At 49.4% G+C, this 17,382-nt stretch overlaps 1 protein-coding gene across 1 annotated transcript; it reads left to right on the forward strand.

Annotated features, from left to right (window-relative positions):
- Positions 1-345: 345 nt before the first annotated feature.
- On the forward strand, positions 346-17,039 carry LOC135577819 (cilia- and flagella-associated protein 52-like; the record flags this gene model as incomplete). Its single annotated transcript, XM_065047940.1, has 13 exons — positions 346-621; positions 1,353-1,489; positions 2,012-2,140; positions 3,049-3,148; positions 3,604-3,720; positions 10,141-10,241; positions 11,191-11,361; positions 12,926-13,074; positions 13,741-13,886; positions 15,066-15,217; positions 15,841-15,943; positions 16,105-16,216; positions 16,879-17,039. Coding segments are annotated over 13 exons (1,854 nt in total), but the record flags the coding sequence as incomplete, so codon positions are not given.
- Between the last annotated feature and the right edge of the window lie 343 nt (positions 17,040-17,382).

A 17,382-nucleotide genomic window follows, 5' to 3' on the forward strand; every position in this document is an offset into this window, starting at 1 on the left:
ACCATCCGGGCGTCCTGTTACCTGTGGCACCATCCGGCAGTCCTGTTATCTGTGGCACCGTCCGGGAGTCCTGTTATCTGTGGCACCATCCAGGCAATCCAGGCATTGGCTTAACTACTACTACAAGGTTCTACAAAACATAATCAAACTTGCACAAGCACAGTTACTGCTTACAACAATATGCATAATATAATTGAATCCTACTCGATTTGTTCAACATTAACAATTTTGGCCATCACTTATTCCAAGGGTGACCGTGCTGTTCGACACGGGGTTGTTCTGCTGAACAGCTCTGGGGAGAACTGGAAGGTTCTTTTCCTTCCCCCCCCTCGCCTTGTGAGGTAAACCGTGGGGAGCCAGTGGTTTCTGCAGCCCCTGAACTGTTGGCAGCCAGCGGATCTTTCACCCGTTTCTCTTGCAGGACATGTTCCCTGTGGCCTCATCTGCCACCCCGACAGGGAGCACATCCTGTACCCCCTGGGCTGTACGGTGCTGATTCAGCACCTGGACACTAAGAAACAGAGTTTCTTGCATGGCCACGCCGATAACGTGTCCTGCGTTGTCGTGTCCAGGGATGGGATGTACGTCGCTTCAGGACAAGTCACCTGCATTGGACTCAAGGTGGGTAATACTCTGATTTTAACCGCTTAGTATTGACCAGAGAAATTGGAGTTGGCTTGCCAGTGGTGGGAACACCTTTCGTTTATTTTTTCTTTGGTTGGAAAATAAATATCTGCAATGGGAAGATGTTGAAGGGAATGGGAAATTGTAGTTACTCCATTGCTGGATGTGCCTTTATGTTTTTGTAAAACATGAAGCAGTCTCCCTAGGATTGAGGGACTTTTAGTTCCAGTCCTTTTTATCCAAAGTGTTGTGGGCGTGTGGCAGCCAAAATCTCATTAGACATTAATTAATAAATGCTGGTTTATTTCAAGTGAGACCTGAGTTCCAGAGCTGCTTAGGACTTTGAAAAGCCCTTGACAGGTACCTACCTGCATTTTCAGACCTCTGAAGTTCTTTTCGTTTTATTTTTGCCTATTTGAAAGACCTCAAGACACTTGGAAGGGATCAGGTTTTAGTGCTTTCAGTATTTTAAAACCTAAGTCAAATACTCAGTGTCTCAGGGTCAATGTAGGTGCTGAAATGAAGCAGAGCTACTCAAGTGCTCAGCTGGAATAATGCTTCTTACAGCACCCAGTCTGAAGCCTCTTTGTGTCAGGGGTGCCCAGGGCTGCAGAGAAGCTTGGGCTGGGCTCCTTCGAACAACTTTCCTGCCAGAGAACGTTGTTCTCCCTGATCCTGCGAGTTACAGCTCATGCTCTGCCATCCCCCCCTTCTGCTTTGCCCCGCAGGCAGACGTCATCCTCTGGGATTTCCCAAAGCAGGAGTTACTTGCTCGGCTCTCGCTGCACGAGGGCAAAGTCGAGGGACTCTCGTTCTCGCCCAGAGGCATTTATCTTGTGTCCCTGGGAGGCCAGGACGACGGCAGGTAAGGATTTCCGCTTCTTGGCACAAGATTTTTGACAAGAATCAGATTCTATGGGCGGCCTGAGACGTTTTTCCAGGGAGGGTGGTGAGAGCCTGTCCCGGGTTGGCCAGAGAGGTGGTGGCTGAACCATCCCTGGAGACATCCCAGGCCAGGCTGGACGGGGCTCTGAGCACCCTGAGCTGCTGAAGATGTCCCTGCTCATGGCAGGGGGGCACTGGGGAGCTGGGAAGGTCCCTCCAACCCAAGCTGTTCTGTGATTCTGTATGATGTGAGTCGTGCTCCGCAGAAGGAATCTGATAAATCCACGTAGCCTTGCTTCAGGAGCAGGGGGTGTAAACTGCAATTCCACACTTTGGTGACAAGTTTTTTCTTGGGTAGAATCTCTACAAAGTTACTTCTGTTGTGTGTCCTGGTAGGAACAGACTGCAGGACAATAGGCTTTGTCTTGCTTTTGTTTTTTAGTAACTGACTTCCAAGCAATGTCAAAAAGCGAAGCTGTTTCAAGGCTTTCTTCTCCTGCAGGGTGATGGTGTGGGACGTCAGTAAGAGAGAGGCTGTGTGCGGGAGCCCGGCCTCGCCGCGCAGCGCCGGCAGTGCCAATGTCGTCATGTGCTCCAGCTGCAGGGACGAGGTGTTTGTCACTGCTGGAAAGTAAGGGTTTGTGGAGAGGAACGAGCAGAGCGAGAGAACCCCTGGCCCTATTTCCGTTGACAAAGAGTCTTTATTGAACTACAAGGAAACTTAAGCAACTGTGTGCTTGTGTTGTTTCTTTTTACTCTGAATGGACTCATGAATACCCGTCAGGCTGTAGCTTTAAGGCATTTCTGCTTGTTCTCCATGTAACAAGATGTTTTCAGAGCAGCACACAGGGGCCCACGTGCGTCACTTCTGCTCCTGATAGCAGGATTTTGTACTCAGCATTCCCCGTGCAGTGTTTAACATATTTAGTTGCCAGTGTTTACACAAGAAAAGCAGTCAATGAGTGCCCCTGAACAATGGCTAATTAATGTCGCAACAATGATGTCTTGCCGGTCGTTGGATGATCTCCTGTCCTCACCAGATGTGATGTACAGTTGGTCACTGGCTTGTAACAAAAGTTGTACAAAACGTCGCGTTTTGCAAGGATTTGCGGCAGCGCCCATATATCCAGTCTGACGTTTAAACGCGTTGAGGGCCTGCACCTCCCTGTGCATCAGGGACGGCTTTGGATGCTCTTGGCTGCACTCGCACTTATGAGTGCTCGCCTTTGCAATTTTAGCACTTTGGTAAATGTAAGGGTGACTCTGCTTAAAGATGTGACATCGTCTCTGACATCGTCAATTAAATGGCACTAGAAAAGAGTTGAAAGTGTCCTCACATATGTTTTTGCTGAAGCCTTAAGATTTTTGATTTACCCGGAAAAAGTTTCCATAAGAGACTTCTCTGATATTGTTCTTTTTCTCCGTATTGAAAGATCAGAGTAATGGAGCCTTGTGAAGGCTTTTTACTTCTTGTAGTACTGAAAAAACTTGGAGGTTTCTGCATCTGTGGATTTGATCCCACTCTATTTGTTCTTCTAGTTTCACCATTCGAGTGTGGGAACTCGATAAAGCAACTAAAACAATCCATCCATCTGAATGCTACGCGGGGCAACTGAGAGGAATCACCGTGTGTGTTCAGGTACGTTTCAGCCAAGATGACTTTGCTAAACTAAGAAACTCTGTACAGACTAGAGAAAAACCACGAGTTTCTCTAATAATGCTGGAAATGTTGGTCCCAAGCGCGTGACGGCAGTGAAGTTCCTCAGCATTGGCCATGGCAGTTGATCTCCCACGGCCTCTGGGAAAGAGTGTTCTGGATGCTCCTCAAGAGAAGCAGCACGTCTTACGGTCACGGGCTCCGGCACCCGTATTTTTATGCTTCCAAATATGATCTAGATTTGGTTAGAAAGTGTCTGGCGTTCAGCAGTGTTCTGGATCTGTGCGTGTGATGGAACAGAAACATTGGCTGGGTTCCCCCAGGTGAACTCTTGGCAATCCACTGAACTAAAGCTGTTGATGCAGCCCAGTGTCAGGCGTGGGACACGGGTCTCAGGATCCAGACCGTGATCTCTTTTTCTTTATGCTTTCTTATAGATGACAGACGATGATGGTGATTTTCATCTTGGCACGACGAGTGGAGATGTCCTGAAAGTGAACACAAGCAGCAAGGTGCTGACTGCCTGTGGGCCCCAGAAGAAGAAGTTGAGCATGGTGAGTAGCAGCTCTGTGACTCCAATTCTGTCCTTGTCCTGCTCTTTGTCAGTGACTGAAGGTAGAGCAACCTGCGGGAGAACCATCCCAAAGCGGATTCTCAGACTAACGCTTTTCCTGCGCTGTCAGTTCCTTGTGTCTCGGTCTTGATGCTGAAGGCTGAGCCCATTGTCCCGCCTTCGTTGAGCTTCATTTGGCTCAGAATTTGGGTTTTACTTGAATCTCGTGTGTCATCCCACAAACTCTTGTACAATTAACCTGGTAAACGTCATAGAAAGCGAAAAGCAGTAATAAAAATGGAGTAGTTCCTGACTTTTTTGCTTCTTTTAAGAAGATAGGAGCTGGAGTGAGACAGAGGACGTTCCTGGGAAGGCTGGTGGAAGCGCTTGTTTGAGAGGCTTTCCCGCACTTACTGCTGTAAGGTCCTATAGTCAGATCTCACAAATGTGTTAAACTGTCTGGACAGAACTTTTCTTTTTGTGTTTGTTCCCCATCCCATTCCCCCACTTCCCTTCGTCTTTTTGCTGTTCTGATTCTGCCACTGATGAGGCAGAGATCTTACTGAAAAAGGCAGTATAAATCATGTAATTCAAGAGTTTATTGTAATGCGTATGCACAATTTGGACAAAACAAGGTTGCACAGGGTACATTGATTCTATTGCTTTTTAACTTCTGAGTTCTTGACTTCATAACCCCAAGGGTTTTTTTAACTGAGCTTTTTTTTGTCTCTAATTGGGACTCGTGGGTCTGAGCATCCTCAAACAGGAGTTATCTCCTGAATAAGGAGCTTCTGACCTGTGGTCGTACAAGAATTCTGCATGCAGGCAGCTGTAATGATAAAACAATCGGCACCAGCTAGAACACTTGTTGTTGATTTCTCGTTATTTGGTGCTAGAAAAGGCTTCTTGTAGCGTCTCGGTCTATCCCTTGCCTAAGCTGGGATGTGTTTTGCGACTGCGTCAGCAGCACGCCCAGCAGCGAGCAGCAGGGGCAGCGCTGCCGCGGGAGGGCCGGCTGTGCTGGTGGGGATGCCGCGGGGCCGCTGTCCTGCGGGGCAGCAGATCTGCTCTGAGAGCAGCACAAGCCCACAGGGGCTGTAAGAGCAGTTCAGCAGTCAGCCCCAAAGAAAACGCTCCTCTGGGCTTGTTTCTCTCAGCCTCCTGAACTTTGCTTGGACAGGTGCATCCAAACCATGTACGTGCCCGTTCCAGATGAAATATTTATTGCGTTACAAATGCAGGCCCATGTCTCCGGGATAACTTGGACCCACTGAATCCTTTGAAATACAGTTCAATGTTTATCTGTTCCAGAAGGGTGGAGAAGTTATTACTTGTTTTTCCCACTTATATTGTAGGAATGCAAGTAGTTTTTCTCTGTGTCCCTCTTAAAGGACAGGAATGGACGTGTTTTGTTTTCCTGCTGGCAATGGTAAGTTCGCTGCAGGTGTGTCCCCGTGTGGGGACACCCGCACTGGCCGCGGTTGAGCCCCTTGTCCGGCTGCCCCCCTGCAGGGCTTTGCGTCCACGCAGGACCCGTGGCTGCTCTGTGCTGTCTCTTAGGCCAAGGTCTTGGTGACTGTCACCTCCCCTTCCAATGCCTGCGTGCTTTGAGTCCTTCTCCATCTCGCAGCACGTGCACCTCGCCCAGAGCCCCTGGTTGAAGCCACCCGAGGGCCTGAACTCCCGTGTCCTCAGGGCTGAGGGAAAGGTGCCAAATGCACTTGAAACAAAACTTCACCAAAAATACACTTCTGAGAGCACTGCTAAAGAAGCCGTCAGGCAGGGTCACGAGCAGGATGCTGTGCCGTTTGGGGGTCCAAAAGAAAAAGCCAAGGCTCAAAGCCAGACCACAGTCCAGTGCGTACTGTGAGGGGTTTTATCGTAAGGCAGATCCATAGGAACGGCAGTTTGTGGCAGAGACCTTTGGAGCATCATGAGCTTCAGCTGACATGGCTTCTGAGAGTGAAAAGCTGAGGGAAAACAGGCCCCTTGACTGTGCAAGAGGCTGACAAGGTGTTGAGGAGAAGGGAAGATCCAGAAGTGGGTCTCATCACAGCCGCCTGCCAGCCTTGTGGACGAGCCCTGAGCTGGTAGGCGCTAATCTGGCTTCAGCTTGGGTTTGTGACTGTCATGTGGTGGCAGCTTCTTAGGATGTGGCACTGGTCGTTGGGGGAGCCGGGAGAGAAAAGGAGACATTCCCGTTGGATGGAAATAGCGAGGAGTCCTCCCAGTCTCCTCCTTTCCCCTCCCGCTTCAAACAGGCGTTCCTGTTCACAGGCTTTTCGGTCAGACGCGCTCAGCCCCGTCAGCCCTTCTCCTCTTGCTCTCTCCCTCGCTCTTCCCAATGCGCTTCCCTTGTGCCCGAGGAGGGGAATTCACCAGGGCAAACCCATGTTGCTGCCGTCACTGGGAAGGCGCTGGGACGTTTTTCTCTGCAGTTACTGTCAGTGCCTCGGCCACAGATCCCCTCTCATACTTTCCAGCTCTCTTTCCCAGCTCCGTGCTGTGATTCCCTTTCCGCCCACCCCCTGCACATCTCTGCACACAAATCACGCCTTGTCACTGGACTGTCAACAAGTGCTCGCTGGACACACGTAGGATCTCGTGTTTTATGGCAGAAATTTCCAGTTGTAGCCTCACCTCCAGTGCCGAAAGAGGTATTTTGCAGATGTTTTTTCGAGTCAAAACCACAGCATTTATCAAAACAAAACTATTTGCATCCTTGTTTCCACCCAATTTAGTCCATCCCGTTGCTAACCATGACATCTTGTGTGTCTTTCTTGAAAATGTACCTTGCATTAGCACTTGTACCAAAACTTCTCCCCTCCGGAGCCACGCATTGCAATGCTGTCTGTGTTTGAGAACAAACCTCTGCAACCCATGTTCACCAGTTGCACCGGGGAATTACGATCCGGTGGCAAAGCATGAAACTGCAAACCTGGAGTCCACAGCCACCCCACGCCGAGCACATCTGTAAAGGGTTTAGATACTGCGGGGTGAGGAGGCGATTCTATTGAAAACAAGGTGGGGCACCCTTAAAGGAACTTTGCCTTTAGATACATAAGAACGTGTTGATTGTATAGACACGATCTGAAGATTTCTTGGTTTCTGTTTTGAAGAGGAGTGGCAAAATAGTTTGTTATGATGAAGCAACTTGTTTTCCATCTCCCTGGAATGAAGTTTAAGCGCCTGTCTCTAAGGTGTATAAAGACTGGAATAAACAGCAGCATTAATTTTGCTCCCTGCCGCGGGCCTGAGGAGCTGTAAGGCACCCATTGGAATGCGAAGAGGGATGTGCAATTGCAAACGCATGTTCAGAAGTAGTTGGAGTGATTTGCATTGTAAAAAGAAATAAATATTGACAGGAGATGCGCTGGAAGAGTTCACAGAGCGCTCGAGAACTTTGCAAGAGATCCGAGTGGGACAAAGAGCAGGAATCCCTGCAGGAAGGGACCGGGCAGGCTGCAGTTCTGATGGGGTTTTTATTTATAGTCGTACTTGAAAGCGCTGGTTTCTTTGGGTGAGCAGTCAATAATGAACGGAGATATTTTTAACCTCCTACATTAGACTCTGCATTTCACCTACAAGAGCACTGGCAGCTGTAATCAGATAAACTCCGTAGTCATAGGCTGCATTTGTAATGCTGCCACCTGCCATAACGCTGAACCCAAAGGGCGTCTGAGGTGGAAGATTTTACAGGCAAAACCGCAGACCAGGAGCTCAGCAGCCAGGTGATGGGCCCGTGATAACAGGGGACTCGCCAAACGCTGCCAGCGCCTCGGAGGAAGTTTCCAGAAGCATTGCTCAGAAACCGCTCTGCTTGTGGATCGTCTTTCTAATGCAAAAGAATCCCTTTGTTCTTGTGCGTTTGCTGAGAATATTTGCACGAAACCCGGCGCCGCTGCCGCTGTGAGAATGTGGCAGAAGATCCTCTCCGCAGGTCGTGTTTGTCACCCATCAGGAGACTGCGGATGTGCTGCTGCTGGAGCCGGCGAACGGGGAACTCAGTGCTGGTGAATCACAGAGCGGGAGAGCGTGTGTCAGGTTCTTTTCTGCAGCCCATGGTTGTTTGATCCTCAAGTTAAATCGTCTTTAAGCCGATGCGTAGGTAGGTGTGAGGCTGCCTGCATTGCCAGCGCTGGAATGCACAGTAACGCTTATGGTGATTTGGGGTTTTTTCCTTTAAAATGTATAAGCAAGCCTTTAAAAACAACCAATTGCTTCTATTTGCGTGGATAGTCGAAGCAAAGTAATTTTCCCAGATTCATCAGACCTCGCCTGTGGCTTTTTCCGTGTCCTCTCTGGGTCTAAACAGCTCAGATGTCCATTTTGTTTTCTCTTCTTTCTTCACTTCTTCTCTCTCCTTCCTTAGACCTTCAGTCCTTTCCGCGAACAAAACCAACACTTTGTGGCTTTGGTTTTTCTAAACCCTCTGAAGGTGTTAAATGCTGAACATTTCCCGGGCTTAGGCCAGATTAATGCTTGAGAAGCACAGGAAGGCTGGGGGTGCTGCTTAGATGTCAGACTTTGAATCCTAAAGCAGTGACATCTGTGTGTGTTCCCCAGTCACAAGTCAAGCCCACGACAGGGGTTTCTTCCTGGGGAATAAATACAGAATTACTCTGAGTCGCCTCTTGGTCGCTCTTTGAGAATTGACTTCTTGGTGCTTTCACAACACTAAATGCTGGAGCTGGGCATTGTTTTTTCCCGAAGAGCCACCACCAAACAGAAATTGTTGTTTTCCCATAATGGCTCGGGCTTAAAGGAGAAACAATGTGAACGTTGCGAACCTGCTGGTGGGATCCCAAGGGCTGGCAATGGTGCTTATGAACCTGGGAGCGGCAAATGCTGCTGGAGTCTGGACTGTGACTTACGGTGTCAGTCCCACAGCTCCTGCCCGTCCCTGCGGGTCTGTCTGGGCGGAACAGCCGCCGGCCACAGGTTCTGCAGGCGCCTCTGGGACGGGAACTTCGTTTTCAGTTCCAGTTTGGTGGCACAAAGCTCCTTTATTTCATGGTTTTGTCCTTTCCATTTCACTCATGCAGAAGTTCGCCCAAGCTCGTAGGGATATTTTCCCAAGTTAGAATATCAGGAGAGTCCAGCGTAGGGCAACAAAGATGATGAAGGGAGTGGAGCACCTCCCGTATGAAGAAAGGCTGAGGGAGCTGGGTCTCTCTAGTTTGGAGAAGAGGAGGCTAAGGGGGGACCTTATTAATGTCTACAAATATATAAAAGGTGAGTGCCGTGAGGATAGAGCCAGGCTCTTCTCAGTGGCAAACAATGACAGGACAAGGGGTAATGGGACCAAGCTGGAACACAAGAGGTTCCACTTAAATTTGAGAAGAAACTTCTTCTCAGTGAGGGTGCCAGAGCACTGAACAGGCTGCCCAGGGGGGTGTGGAGTCTCCTTCTCTGCAGACATTCAAAACCCGCCTGGACATGTTCCTGTGCGACCTCACCTGGGTGTTCCTGCTCCATGGGGGGATTGGACTGGATGATCTTCTGAGGTCCCTTCCCATCCCAAACATACTGTGATACTGTGATTTAACCCCACAGAAGTCATTTCACTCCTCTGGCAGCCTATCTTGGAGTCTCTTGGTGATTTTCAAGAATGAATCTGTTGTACATGGAACAGTACAATATTACTTCACAGGTGGCAGAACTGAAGCAGATCTGACTCTTCTTACACTTGTATTTTGTGGAAGGCTGAGGACTGTTTTCATTTGTTTGGGTGTTTTTTGTTGATTTTGTTGTCATGCATTTTTTTCCTGTAGCCTGGTACTTTATCCACCGAACAGCATTTCTCCTTTTCCAGTGGCTGGCCTCCCGTTGATCTGCTCTGCTCAGTAACAGCAGAAACCCATGTTGACCATGGGCTGACTCATTTCCAAAGCTTTCCTGTGACAAACGTATTTGATTACTAATAGGTGGGAGATGGGATTGCATCTTTCAGGCAGAGAGAGAGGCCTGAGACGCAGAGGATCATCCTAAAAAGAGCTGTAGGAAAGACCATTGAAGCTGAGTTGTATCCTCTGTTGTTTTCGTGGCTGTTGGATGAAGGACACGCGGAAGGAAAAGCGCGAGTGCCGCTCCACGATGTGGGTATCGCTTGCTGCGATGAGGTCAGGCTCTGTACGTGGTCCCAGCTGCTCTGAAGAATCCAAGATAATGCTGTTTGCTCGCTCCTCGTACTGTATTAGTTCATCTAGACCTGCAATTAATAACTCTTTTCTCCCTTCTCCCTCTAGAGAGCCACTCTTCAGCCCAGGTCAGTGACAAAATGCTGACAAAGCCCTATTGGAGTGAGATAAGCACCGCCGTCGGGAGCCCGGTAGAGACTCCGTTGTGCTGTTCAGCGTGGCTGCAGCAGCAAGGAGCCTCTGCTCCCATCCGATTGTGTTTCCATCCTGTTTTCTCCTAGGGAGTCACAGCTTTGCTTTTGCCGAAGACAGGAGGTTTAATAGTTGGCACCGGAGAAGGGACTGTAGCTCTCTGTACAGGCTCAGACTGCCAAGTAAAGAAGTGAGTTTGTAGATGGAAGAATCAGGAGGGGAGAGGTGACAATTCCTCCAAAAGGGTCACGGTATGAGAACCAATCATTTCTATGGAAAGGCATAATCCAAGTCAGTCTCAGTTTTTCAGTCCTGCAGACACAATACACGGTCTGGTTCCAGCGTCATGAGGTTGGAGCAAACTGAAAATGACTGCGTGCGTTTGCAGGGAAGTGCCCTCTGATCCTTCCTTGGAAATGACTGTTGTTTCCTTTGGAGCAGTAGGAGTCAGATCCTAAACTGATGCCAAGCCAGACAGATTTGTTGAAGTCAATAGAATGATGCTTATTTACGCTGGGTGAGAAAGAGTAGTAGTTGCCATCTCCAAAAGGGTTTGTTGGGGGTCATGGGATTGTAAAGCAGGGCTCTGCTAATTTGATAGGCACGTGTCTGGAAGTGCTGGAGTATTTGCAAGGCTTTTTTCTGCATACCAGATAGAAAGCTGCAGGCGTCATTTCCCCATACGTGATTTGAAAATTGGGCTCACACCTACTCATTTGGCATTGCTTGAATATCCCCTTCAAGTGTACAGTTCTGCAAGCTTAGCTTTGTACGACTGAAACTATTCCCAGAAGGTCTAAACTGTCTGGAAATATCCTTGAAAGTGGGATATTGAAGTGCACTTGAGCAAGAATATCAACAAAGCTGTTGTTACCTTAGGCCCTGGTGCAGGAAATCAAGTCTCCAAAGCGCTGCCTGTGCCAGCCCTGGCAGAGCAGCAGGTGGGACGGGCAAGATCATGGGAAGTAGGAAACGTGACTGGGAATGGAATGTTAGTCCTGCCCATGCTCTTGCGTCTTGATATCACAGCCTAGTGCGGAGCTTTTTGGGGCAACAGCGACAGTCGAATTCTCGAGAAGCTGGAAAATGAAAGTTCCTCGAGGTCAATGTATGGCCAAACCTTTGCTTTCTTTGCACAGGAGAATGCGAGTTGAAGGTGCTGTCACTTCCCTGACGTGTAGAGGTCGGGACGACCAGTTCTTTCTAGGGACAAATAAAGGCCAGATGCACCGCAGTGCCTACGCTACATTTAAAGAGGAGCTGGTCGCCGTCTGTCACACCGAAGCCGTCAACGACATTGTTTTTCCTGAGTGAGTATAACGGGCTGGGCTGTATTTGGCTGGTGCAGAAGCTTGAGGAGCTGCCGCTGAGGTCAGGGTGCCTGTGTGCGCAGCTTTTACCACAGGAACCCAGAGCCTGGTACCATCTGTTGGGATGATTGATACGGGCGATGCTGTCACCCGCCCAAAAAACGCCGGGGTGACGGTGAGCAGCTGCTTCAAAGCAGAAGGCAGCAGTTCAGTTGGAGCACTGGAAAAATCACTGATCTGCAGAAAGGATGATAAGTAAAAAGACCTGAATTATTGATGTTTGGGCAGCGGCAGGGATGGCAGCCTCCCCCTTTTGTCCCAGGGTCGCTCTGCATTTGTCTTGTGAACGCACAGCAAATGTTCCCTTCCTGGGTAGTAGCATCGTGACTCTTTCTTTTGTTTTTTTAAACCCACAGTGGATCATCTCTCCAGATGGAAAATGGGATTTTGATCCAAATGAACATTTTTGGCGTATTTTTATTGCTTCGCTTCTCGGCCCAGCACAAAGGATCAGATGTCACCGAGGTGCAGGGAGTGCAGGGTGCAGGAAGCGCTCCTCCCTGCCTGCCGCCAGCCTCAAACCCACATCTTCTCATCTAATGAGAAAATCAGGTGGAGCTTTAGGGTGATGTGCTGCTGATACCGCTGATTGACACGCCTGTGTCACAGCCATTAGTGCTGACTGTAAGGACTACAGGACTACATCCTTGCGAAGATGTTTGAACTTCTTATCTGTTGCCTGCTCTTGAACAAAGCCTATTGCTGATGGGGAAATACGGGCTTAATTTCCCTGCTCTGGCTTATTTCAGAATCCTTCACTTGCTGATGTTATCCTGGTTGATAAAGCACCCGTGCAAGCTGGGCTTGAAAGAGGCCACACTTGTGTTGTGCCGGTTTTCTCTGTCCTGGTTCATCTTTCTGGGCATTGATGGTGCTGTTGAACAAAAGCTCGCGGTACCTTTCTAGATGTCACTTTCTGTTGCATCCCTAGGACGAGTGGCTTAGAGCTTATTTCAAAGCACTGTGTCCCATGGCTTTTGAAATGCTGCAGGTCTTGTTTTATTCCAACATTTATAACAAGTATATTATGAACAGACTTTGCCATCATTTCTATTGCCTTCAGCGCTGTTGAATGGGAATCATCCAGTAAGCAAGATAACAAATGACATCTTTACAATGTGAGGCTGCTGTTAGTGGCTGATGTTAAACCTGGGCAGTCAGCACTTTTACACCCACTTTTGTGTCTATTCTATATAACACATGAAGTTGTTTAGAGATTGAATATGGGGAATAAACGTCACAGCTTCAGCAGAAAGAGTTCTTTTAGTTTAACTTTAACTGTTCCTTAAAATGAATCTTTGAAGAGAACCCAAACCAGGGGAATTCCATGTGAGAAAGGTGATCCTCCAAAAAAGGCCTTTGTCTTAGCCATGGGGATCCCTGTGGGGCAGATCCCAGCTGCAGGTTAGCAAAGCCGAGCTTTGGAGGCCGATTTGAGCTGTGACAAAGCAAGGAGCGTTTCTGTGTGCCCCTCCTCGTTCCCTCTCCTCTCTGAACTCTCCAGGGGACATTCGGACTTGTTCGTTACCTGCTCCACAAACGACATTCGAGTGCGGTACACGCCGGAACGTCTGGAGCGGCTGCGAATCGCCGTCCCCAACGTCACCCGCCACGCGGTCGAGGTGACGAGGAACGGCATGGTCATCGTTTCAGGTGATGGTCAGTCCAGAGCCGTGGTTGCTCAACTTAATAAACATCAGTATGTTAAAACGAAGAGAAGATTAAATTGGGAAAGCGTTTAAATGGAGTTCATGGCGACACCCAAAGGCCTCTTTGCTTGCAGCTGGTGCGATGGACTTTGCTGGCAGCCCCGCTGTCCTGGTGCTGCAGTTGCGGTGAGGGTAGAAGGCAAGGGCTGGAGACCTTGCTTTGGATCAGTGAATTCCGGCAATCCAGAATGCGGTTCAGTCTTATTTAAATTACCTAATTCTAAAATATCAACCTTGTTGTGTGCAGCAGCTTCACCTGTGATGTATGTAGAGCACATTTGCAGAAAGCCGCCGTCCATCGCCATGTGCAAGTTGCTGACACAGGGACTCCTGCAGTCCTAGAGCAGCCGTGCAGCCTCCCCATGGTTACCAAACCACTTTGTCCACAGCCAGAATCCAAAAGCAATTACATTTCCACAGTGTGTTTGGGACCGTAGCTCTGCGGGCTCATCTGCAGTACAGTGGTTTTCACGGGTATGCTGGTGATCTAACAGCGTGGGCCTTATGTGGGAACTTCTTTATAAAAAGGGGTTGGTTTGGAAAGGAAAGAGCGACAACAGTGTGAGGAAAGTCTGTGCGCCCGGGCAGTCTCTTTCTTTCTGTTCATCAGCTTGGAATGACGGGAAAATCCGCGCCTTCGTGCCTGCTACGGGAGAGCCAATGTACGAGATCAACAACGCCCATAACCTGGGAGTGACGGCAATTGCTGCGACCAGCGACTGCAAACAGATCATTAGCGGAGGAGGTGACGGGCAGGTAATTTGTGCTTCAAAACCTGGAGCAGCTTCGTGCGCTCATCACAGGGCCTGCGAATTGCCTGGAAGTGCTCAGTCAGAACGGGAGCTGTTCTGAGCTGCCGCTTGAGCCAAGGACTGAGTTCAAAGATATCGGCTTTTGAGATGTGCTGTTGTTCTCAGAGGGCATCATGTAAAACAGTGCCCCGATTTCTTCTGGCATGGCCGTTTTGGAAATCCTTCTAATGCAGAATATGCTCTTAATCCTTTTTGTTCATTTGTCTCTCCCCTCTATTTGGCTGTATTTGTGCAGCTGAGACAGAATTACAACTAAAGGTTGGTTAAGCAGAAAGGAGAACCGCAGGGGCGCACTTGCAGTACTCGTTGGGAACACAAAAAAGCTGCTCTGCGATGCCAATGGTTCTGTCAGAATCAGTCCTCAGGAAGCTGTGACTTCAGGGTTGCTGAAGGGATCAGGATGCTCTGAGCTTTGAGCAAGTGGCAACTGGACATCCAGATCCCTTCGGGAACTCGGCATCAGCCTCGAAAGCGTGGAAGGTCAGCTCTTCTCTGCCTTTGATGCCCGTGTCTAAATGTCTAAATTTTCCCTGGGGTTTGGCCTTAGTGGAATGTCGAGGTGAACAGACATTGCAATGTTTGGCACTAGTGGGACAGGACGTGCAAGGTGTGAAGGATCAAGGCCTCAAAGCAGAAAGATTTTGGCTGTTACCAGCACAGGGAAAAGAGGTGCTTTCAGGCACGTGTTTCACATCGAAGCTTTAAAGAGCTGTTTTGTATTTCCTTCCTGGCATTCTCTGTAGGACAAATAGCGGGTAGCTCCTTTCTATTCCATTGCAGCAGCTTTGTACTTTGATCTTGAAAGCACCACCGGCAATAGATCGTGGACTGGGTGGTTTTTCCTGATCAAGAGCTGTGTAAAATGAAGCACGGGAGAGCGGGCACTTGGCAAAACCAAGGCCTGGGGTTGATGGCCATGAATTCCTGAAGCAAGTGGATTACACTGTGGAGAACTCAGTTGAGCTTCACAGGTCAGCTGCACCAATAACCCACAGGCCAATGGAGACGGTTGGGACTGAGCTGCTGTACGTGTTGGCAGAGAAAGGCAGAGTTCAGGAAAGCTCCTCCTGAGCTCCGGCAGGACCAGCTGGTACCAGAGCAGATGTGTGTTGCTGATTTTCAGGTGAGGATCTGGAATATTGGTGAGAAAACCCAGAAGCTGAGGGAAGTTCTGAAGGAGCACAGAGGTGCCGTGTCCTGCATCAAGACTAATAAGAACGACAAAGAGGGTGTCACAGCCAGCCTGGACGGAACGTGCGTCATCTGGGATCTTGAGTAAGGCGACAGATTAGTATTGCGAAGGCACTTGGAGTGCTGGTAATATCTGTAGGGTCACTGTGCCCAGTTTGGGACACCACAGAGCGAGGAGGAGGGGAAAAAGAGCATGAAGAGAGAAAAACTTGTAGAAAGAACAATCGGGTCAGGGAATGTAGAACCTCCAATTCGAGAAGCTTTTCAGAACAGCTCAGACAAACCTTTGTCTGCGGTTGTTTTCCTGTGCGGGATCCTGCTTGGCCAAGGTGGAGCGGGTGAGTTCCCAAGTTTGCCACTAGCTCTGTTTTCCAGAACTTTGTGACTCGTGTCGGGCTCTTGCGGATCTGCAGACTTTCTGCACTGGGGTAAGGCCGAGGACACCTTGGCATAGGGAACAGCACCTGGAAAGCATTCTGGGTTTAAACATTTCATTTCGTACGACAGCAGATCAAGAGTCCTACAGGGCAGCTGTGATGGAAACAGAACTGAGAGCCTAACGGGCTTCATGGAACCCTGAACTCAGAGCAGTGCCTGAGAATATCCAAGGAGAGAGATCTGATGTACAGCACAGGCAGAGACATTCCAGGCAGGCAAAGTCTGGGTTTTGACGCTGTTGCTCTGTCTCATTTTGGGGTGTTTTGCAGGCGTTACGTGAGAAAACAAATGATCCTAGACAACACATTGTTCAAATGCGTGTGTTACCATCGCGGAGAGTACCAGATCATCACCAGTGGAACAGACAGAAAGGTGAGCAAAGCTGCAGGAACTCTGCAGTGCACAACACACGGTCTGGCGCTGGTTCTGGGGTGAAACTCCTGTCCCTGCACAGCAGGTTGTGTCCCAGGGCGGTGCTGAAACCCGTGTGCTGCTCACGGCCAGCTGAGTGCCCGCTCTGCTCTGCTCTCTAGATTGTGTACTGGGAAGTGCTCGATGGCTCCGCAATCAGAGAAGTGCAAGGCTCTCTGTCGAGCTCCATCAACGGGATGGACATCACATCGGACGGGGTGTCCTTTGTCACAGGTGAGTGCGTGGTTGGAGCTGGAGAAAGGAGGTCGTATTAAGACCAGGAAAAGCAAGGCAGTGAACCAAGGATCTCAGTACAGTGCGAAAAAGCTGAAAAAAGGGGTCAGCTAAAGGGGAAAAGAACATGAATCACCGAAGAAAAATACTGTGGTTCAGGCTGTAGTTCAGACTGGGAAGATGCTGCTGTAGCTCACTGGGATCTGCTGGTGAAGGTCCTGAGCCCTTCACTGGACACTGACCCCAGCAGAACAGAAGCAGTTTTTGCCATAATGCCCAAGAAAACATATCCTGCTCTTCCTAGGAACACCGAAGCGTTCCCCTGCCTGGGAGCGGGGAACAAAAAGCAGCAGAACTCGGTGTATCACAGTATCACAGTATGTTTGGGATGGGAAGGGACCTCAGAAGATCATCCAGTCCAATCCCCCCATGGAGCAGGAACGCCCAGGTGAGGTCGCACAGGAACATGTCCAGGCGGGTTTTGAATGTCTGCAGAGAAGGAGACTCCACACCCCCCTGGGCAGCCTGTTCAGTGCTCTGGCACCCTCACCGAGAAGAAGTTTTTTCTCAAATTTAAGTGGAACCTCTTGTGTTCCAGCTTGGTCCCATTACCCCTTGTCCTGTCATTGTAATTGTTTGTTCTTCCTCTGTGCCTGACGCAGGTGGTGACGACCATCTGGTGAAGCTGTGGGACTATAAGGAGGGCACGGTGACTCACGTGGGAGTGGGCCACAGCGGCAACGTCACCCGCCTCAAGATCTGCCCCGCGAACAAGTACATGGTGAGCGTGAGCGCGGACGGTGCCATCCTCATCTGGAAATAGCCCAGCTCAGGCTGACAGCCGGTGCCGGAGCTGCTGGGCTGCTGCTTCCCCGGCCGGCCCTGGAAATGCTCTTTTCTTACCACTCAGTTTGTTGTCAATCGGTTGTTCTCTTAGAGTAAACAGGATATTTCTACTCCCTGGTATGCATTTACCAGGTCCTTAGATACCCTTGCTAGCTCAATTTTTTTCAGGGGAGCTAAGAATTTGCTGTTTGTTTTGGATTCATCACTTCTGAAAATCACCTTGGCAGTTGTTGTAACAGTTTGCGTTGTTCCTGCCGCCTTTCCTGCCCGTCTCAGCATCATCTGCCTTGTACGTCTACTCATTTGTGGGCTCTCTCTTG

The sequence above is a fragment of the Columba livia genome, unplaced genomic scaffold, assembly GCF_036013475.1.
Source record: "Columba livia isolate bColLiv1 breed racing homer unplaced genomic scaffold, bColLiv1.pat.W.v2 Scaffold_141, whole genome shotgun sequence".
Taxonomy (NCBI): Eukaryota; Metazoa; Chordata; class Aves; order Columbiformes; family Columbidae; genus Columba; species Columba livia.